The 6919-nt window shown below is 32.8% G+C and overlaps 1 protein-coding gene across 1 annotated transcript in view; it reads left to right on the top strand.

Annotated features, from left to right (window-relative positions):
* LOC21393003 (proline dehydrogenase 2, mitochondrial) overlaps positions 1–711 on the top strand; it is a 2927-nt gene extending 2216 nt beyond the window's left edge. The window contains exons 3-4 of the mRNA XM_024168514.1: positions 1–242; positions 426–711. Of these exons, the coding sequence (XP_024024282.1) occupies positions 1–242; positions 426–465 (282 nt within the window). The 3' untranslated portion in view covers positions 466–711. The remainder of the gene's footprint in view (positions 243–425) is intronic.
* Positions 712–6919: the final 6208 nt, after the last annotated feature.

Genomic DNA, 6919 nt, shown 5'->3' with positions numbered 1-6919 from the left:
GGGAAAATGGCGGCGGCGAAAGCGCATGACGTGGGGATTGGGAAAGTGAACCAGAGGCTTGAGTTTGCGCAGCTGTACGGTATGGCGGAGTCGCTGTCGTTTGGGCTGAAAAACGCAGGGTTCCAAGTGAGCAAGTATATGCCGTTTGGCCCTATTGATATGGTCATGCCTTATTTACTTCGGAGGGCTGAAGAGAATAGGGGTCTCTTGTCTGCTTCCACAGTTGACAGACAACTCATGAGGTAAGGGTTCTGTATTATATTTATATACACACGTGTGTGCGTGTGTATATATTTATATATATATATATATATATATATATTCGTGTATTCATTTTGACTAAATCTAACGTTTAGAAATATCCTACCGTAAAAAGCTCCGAACTAGTTTAACGTGGTTTTGTTTTGCGACTATCCTCTTAACAGGAAGGAGTTAAAGAGGAGACTAAAAGCAGTGATCCTGTGAGGCGCGGCACACGGGGGCAAAATTCATTTGCTGCCAATGTTTGTGCAGATAGGATAAATATGTGGTTGGTGGTGACTTTTCACTATCTACGTGATGGAAAAATGTGTTTGCTTTGGTTAATGCTCTTAGGTCGTGTCATGAATGGTAATTATGGAAAAAAGAAGAGAAAAAAAAAAAAAACAAGGAAAAGACTACTTCCTATTGTGTAGTCTACCAGAAAAATAAAATTAAAATCTTTACTGTAAATTATTTGTCCCACCTTGTCAACGTTTATAAATATTATCATTCTGTGTCGCAGAATAGCCGCCACAAGTTAGGTTTGACTATCATGAATTGGGATTTGATTAATAATTAATTCGATAGAGCACTGTTATTGAAATGAACAATCATAGTTACTGTCACATGTCATTTTCTAATTATTTTTCTTAAAAGAAAAAAAAAATAGTAGTAATGATCATATTCGGTGATAACAAGTGTTTTTTTTTTTTTTTTTAACTAATGTTCATGGCCAGTATTTAACTATTGGTGAGCCAGAAATATTTTCAAAGAGCGTAAATTGAATTAAAAAAATTTTGAACTAAAACGACAATACAATAATTTTTTAGCTTTAGTTATCTATTTGTATATTTGATTTTTCCTAAATGAACTTAGCTACAGAGTTTAAAACATTATGCATTTATTTTGAAGTGTAGTTGATTTTAATTTGTTTGAGATTCTAGTGTACGTTTGGTTCATGAATTTAGAATTATTCTCAGTTTACGTGTGTTTTTTATAAGAGAAAATACTGTAACGAATCACGGAATATGAATTCGAATCATGATACAAATCCACCAACTAAACGTAAATGAGTAAATAAAAGTCAAACTTAGGGTATAATTGAGTTGTTCTTAAAAAAATATGCAACATATTGCAATTAAAAAAAATCTCTGGGCAAATAAAGGAAAGAATTATAAAAACTTTTTAGATTGAGGGTCAAAATATGAAAAGCCCAATGGCCTGACCCCCCAGGCCTGCTATAGCTTCGCCCCTGATCGTTAAATCTGGTACATTAAATTAAAAAATATATATAAAATAAATAATTTTTTATATAAATTTAAAAATAAAAAATAAAAAATTATCTATAATTTATTTTTTTTGTCCTACCTTTTCTAAATCTATTGCCTATCAAATCATGTGAAATAAAGCGATTTCTAAAGATTCTTTTTTGGCCATATCGTTGACGAAATTTATTTACGCAAGCTATTTTTGCTTTTTCGGTTGGACAAGAACTTTCTGATTACATATTAAATTAGGGTTTTTGTTTGATCCCTTTGAAAAGACCGTCTTTCTAATGTAACATGACAAATTATTAAACGTGAATATTATGTTTAATAATTATTATATTATGTTTTAATAACAATATATTACATCGGAGGGACCTCCCATTAAGAGATCAAAGAAAAGTCTATTAAATTAGTAGTTGGAAATCTGTAAATGAATGAGATATGAGGATAAGAACTGATGGTGGAATGACGTGGATGGAAAATCTTTTGCCTTATTGGCTACGCAGATGAGTCCAGTATTAATCCAATACCCCCTCAAAAAGAGAAGGTTGAAGAGACCAAATAAAGCAAAATTTTTTAAAATAGGTTGAAGAAACCAAATATATATTATGGACGGAACCCAAAGTTTTTTCAAATCTGATTCGATTAAGAAGGTTCCAGAGATAGATGGCATTAAATAATTTTTGTATAATGCCACATGATGTAGTCATTTTCCAATGGGAAGGGATATCATAATCTATTGCATTAAAAACTAGTAAGGATATGGGTTATGCGTGTGCTTCGCAGGCGAGTAGATTTGGTGTCTGGTAGTCATGTGCAATGTTCTATATTGTTAGACTCAAATTATCTTTTCCATTTGTCTGTTCTGCTGTCTAAAAAATTCAAAAAAATATAATTCGGGTTTTAATTTTATTCAAATTTATGTTCTTTTAAGTTTGAACTCAAGTTTGGGACTAAAATTCGACTTCAAGTGTCCCATTTAACTCGAGTTCAGAAACTCAAATTTAAATTAATGAACAATATTTTTTATATTCTTAAAAATGCTATAACTTTTTCGTTTTAATCTTGATTGAGATGATTTTTTTTCTATGCGTTGACAACGAAAAGACGAATAAAATTCCACTCATATATCCTATTAAAATTTTTCATCACCATTGAGTTTTTATTAAAATACTATCCAAATATAAATTTAAAATTTTGACTCGCTCAAACACAAACACAAAAAAAAATCTTATCTCAAATCATAACTCAAAAGTACACAACCAAATACAAACTTAAGTTACAACTTTAACTCAGTTATAACTCAAATTCTACTAAAAACTACACTCAAGTCACACTCCAAAAGAATAGGCTCGTGTTTCAATTACTATTTAATCAATCACATAATAACATATCTTGTAATTGATTTAAATATCAAAACATAAAAAAATTAGTAAATCAAAAGACGTGATACAATTTGATTGATTAGATACTATGTTAGAAGTGATTTGAATCCTATACTGTTCTATACCAAATGATTTTTTCCCATAAAAGAAGAAAGAAAAAAAAAGTAATTGAATTTTGCATAGCAATAAGAACTAAAAATCAAGGAATGAGCTCCATGCATCACATAAAAGAATGATAAGATTTTTATTTTGTACTTTTTGGATTTAACTCAGTCTTGTTATAGCATACCCGAGTCATAGGCAATTCCATTTATAATGAACAATTGGTATACCATGCGGAGATATTTTCTCTCTAAAGTTAACCGAGTATTAAAATAATTCGTAGAACTGTTGGTTATTAAATATGCATCGGTCTTATTTTGATCTCCTGATCGTCACTTCTAGAGACATAATTACTGTGACTTTTATGAAATGCACAATTTTGACCCCCTCCTTTAAGAAACTAACTTTTTTTCGAGCAAAATCTAACACAAAAATGATATGTGAGTATTTTAGGAGAGATAAAATGATAAAAAAATAATAATAAAGGAAAAAAAATAGTTAATGTATCTTTAAGAGTGTTCTTTTATTCTTGATAAATATAATTTTATTAATATAATTATTTAACTAAAAAAGTTATGAATTAAGAATAAATAGTAAAAAAATGTTAGAGAGATTGTAATATATCTCTCAATTTCGATATCACAAAAATTGGTTTAAAACACATTCGGGAAGAGTGGGCGGACACAAGCGCGCGCTGCAGCGCACGGACGTGCTGCAGCGTTTCTTGGACGCTGCAACCTGCGCAAAACAGACCTCTCGGGTCTGTTTTACTAAGCCTGCGCGCTGCAGCGCACGGACGCATTGCAGCGCACTTCTTGGGCGATGCAGCGCAAATTGTTAACGGAAAATGTGTTTTCATGTGTTTTAGTGATCTGAAAAGGTCTCGAACCATTACATCTATTTGTGATAAGTTTTCTCACATATCTGAGCACTTATTAACAATAGAAATAACTATTGATATAAGTGCATCAGCGTATAAAAGATAACCTTCAAATTGAAAAGGTATATTTATGTGAAAGGTTGTAACAATTAAGGAGAATGGATGCATCCCTGTCTTTATTTGATGGACTTCAGAAAATACAGATTGTTAATTGTTCTGGAACTCAATATTTTTGCTGGATATTGTGTTCAAGGGTTTGTTGTATCTTGGGGGTAATTTACCATTTTAAAACTCGTTAGCAAACTTTGAGAAGTGAGGGCAAATAAAACCTTAAAGGAAAGTATTCCTATACGCCTCAAACCCTCTTTTTGTTTTTCTCTATTCTTTTCATCCTCCCAATTCTGAATTTTCTCCATCAATCTTTAAGGTTTTAATTTGTTGCAATGGAGGTTGAAAAGAACATGACGTCTTTCCTCAATCCTAATGTTCAACTTGATTGTTTTGATGGTACCAACTTCACCCGCTGGAAAGGAAAGTTGTTCTTCCTTCTCACCGTGCTTAAGATCACCTACGTACTTGATCCGAAATTGGAGCCTCTTCCTGAACCAAAAGAGGATGATTCTGAAGAATTGAACACCGCAAGGAAGAAGCGAGGAGATGATGAAATCATGTGCCAACACTCTCTCTGATAGGCTCTACGATCTTTACAACTTGATGGAGTCTCCGGTGAAGATTTGGAACGCTCTCGAATACAAATACAAAATTGAGAAGGAAGGTACGGACAAATTTCTCATCTTGAAATTTCTAGAATTTGTCATGGTTGATACCAAGTCCGTTCTAGATCAGATACATGAATTGCAAGTCATTATTACTAAACTTCGTGAATTGAAGGTTGCCTCAAAGTTGGAATGGTTATAGAAAGAAACTCCTTCATAGGAGAGATGACATAACTTTGGAGGAATTACAAAAACACTTGAGAATCGAAGAAGAGACTAAGTCTCGTGATTCCAAGAACAAATATGTAGATTCTTCTAAAGTTAATGTTACCGAAGCTAGTAAGTTTTCAAAGAACTTCAAAGTCAATAATGACAAGAAGTTCAAAAAGCTCGGTAATGGCCAAAAGAAATTTTCTGGAAATTGTTTCTTTTGTGGAAAGAAAGGCCATCGCCAATCCTCCGATTGGTGGCTTGATTCCGGTGCCACAATCCACGTTTGTAATGACAAGACTATGTTCTTATCTTACAAAGTGGAAAAGGAAGGACAAACTGTTCTCATGAGGAACAATGATGCAGCGATGGTTGCCGGGAGAGGAGTGGTGGAGATTAACTTTACTTCCGGAAAGAAGCTTACATTGAACAATGTACTTCATGTTCCTGAAATTAGGAAAAATATTGTATCTGCTAGTCTTATGTGTAAGAATGGGCTTAAGATTGTACTTGAGGGCAATAATTGTATTGTATCTAAGAATGGGATCTTTGTGGGAAAAGGGGTATTCTTGTGATGGCATGTACAAACTAAGTGTTAATAATAAAGATGATGTGAATTCTCTTTATATTGTTGATTCTTTTGATGTTTGGCATGCACGTTTAGCACATTTAAATTTTAGATCTTTTGAAATACATGTCTAAACATGGTTTGATTAATTGCAAAGATATTAAAAATGATAAGTGTGAGATTTTTATACAAGCAAAGATGACTAAGAAACCTTTTCCTAGAGCCGAATGTAATACTCAAATATTGGATATGATTCATACCGATATTTATGAGTATAATGGTATTTTGACTAGAGGAGGAAAGAGATACTTTATCACTTTTATTGATGATTATTCTAGATACACTTATGTGTATTTACTTAGAACAAAAGATGAAGCCTTAGATAAATTTAAAATTTATAAGGTTGAAATTGAGAATCAAAAAGATAAGAAGATCAAAATGGTTCGAAGTGATAGAGGTGGTGAATATTTCTCAAATGAATTTGATCCTTTCTGTGAAGAGCATGGTATTATTCACCAAAAGTCAGCCCCTTTTACTCCTCAACAAAATGGATTGACTGAAAGAAAGAATAGAATCTTTACCGATATGATTAACTCTATGCTTCTTAATGCTAAATTGCCTAATAATTTATGGGGGGAAGCTTTACTTACAGCATGTCATGTTCACAATAGGATTACATCTATGAAAACGCATGTCTCTCCATATGAAGTATGGAAAGGAAGAAAACCAAACTTGATGTATTTAAGGGTGTGGGGCTGTCTAGCCTTTTATAGAATAATTGACCCTAAATCATCAAAGTTAGGAGCTAGAGGTATTAGAAGTGTTTTCGTAGGTTATGCTGAAAATTTAAAGGCTTACAGATTATTGAATCTAGATTCTAATGTTATTGTAGAATCAAGAGATGTTGAATTTGTTGAAAACAAGTTTAGCCTTGATTCTTCCATTGAATTAGAATCTAATGTTAATCGACCATATGTTGACATTCCCGGTACCTCCACTAATAAAAGGAAAGAGTCTATGACATCTTTCGAACCGAGAAGAAGTCAACATGAAAGAAAAGAAAAGAACCTAGCACCGGATTTTATTTCATCTCAAGCTTTAACCTTTTTGGTTGAAGGAGATAGAAATGGTGTACTTAATAAAATACCATTGTTGCTTAATATAGAGGAAGATCCAAAAACATTTAATGAACCTATGACTTCAAGGGATGCCTCCTTTTGGAGAGAGACTGTGAATGATGAAATGGATTCAATTATCTCGAATCAAACTTGGATCTTGGTCGATCTTCCTCCGGGATCAAAACCAATAAGCAACAAATTGGTGTTTAGAAGAAAGTACAATACCGATGGGTCTATACTAACATTCAAAGCTAGATTAGTAGCTAAAGGCTTTAAACAAAAGTGTGGTATAGACTATTTCGATACATATGCTCCGGTAGCCAGATTGACATCCATAAGAGTGCTATTTGCAATTGCATCAATATGCAATTTGCATGTGCATCAAATGGATGTTAAGACGGCTTTTCTAAATGGTGATCTTGATGAGGAAAT

This window comes from Morus notabilis, unplaced genomic scaffold (assembly GCF_000414095.1).
Source record: "Morus notabilis unplaced genomic scaffold, ASM41409v2 Scaffold85, whole genome shotgun sequence".
NCBI classification, from domain to species: Eukaryota; Viridiplantae; Streptophyta; class Magnoliopsida; order Rosales; family Moraceae; genus Morus; species Morus notabilis.
Note: the sequence above shows the minus strand (reverse complement) of the source record. Positions and strands in the feature narration are given on the sequence as shown.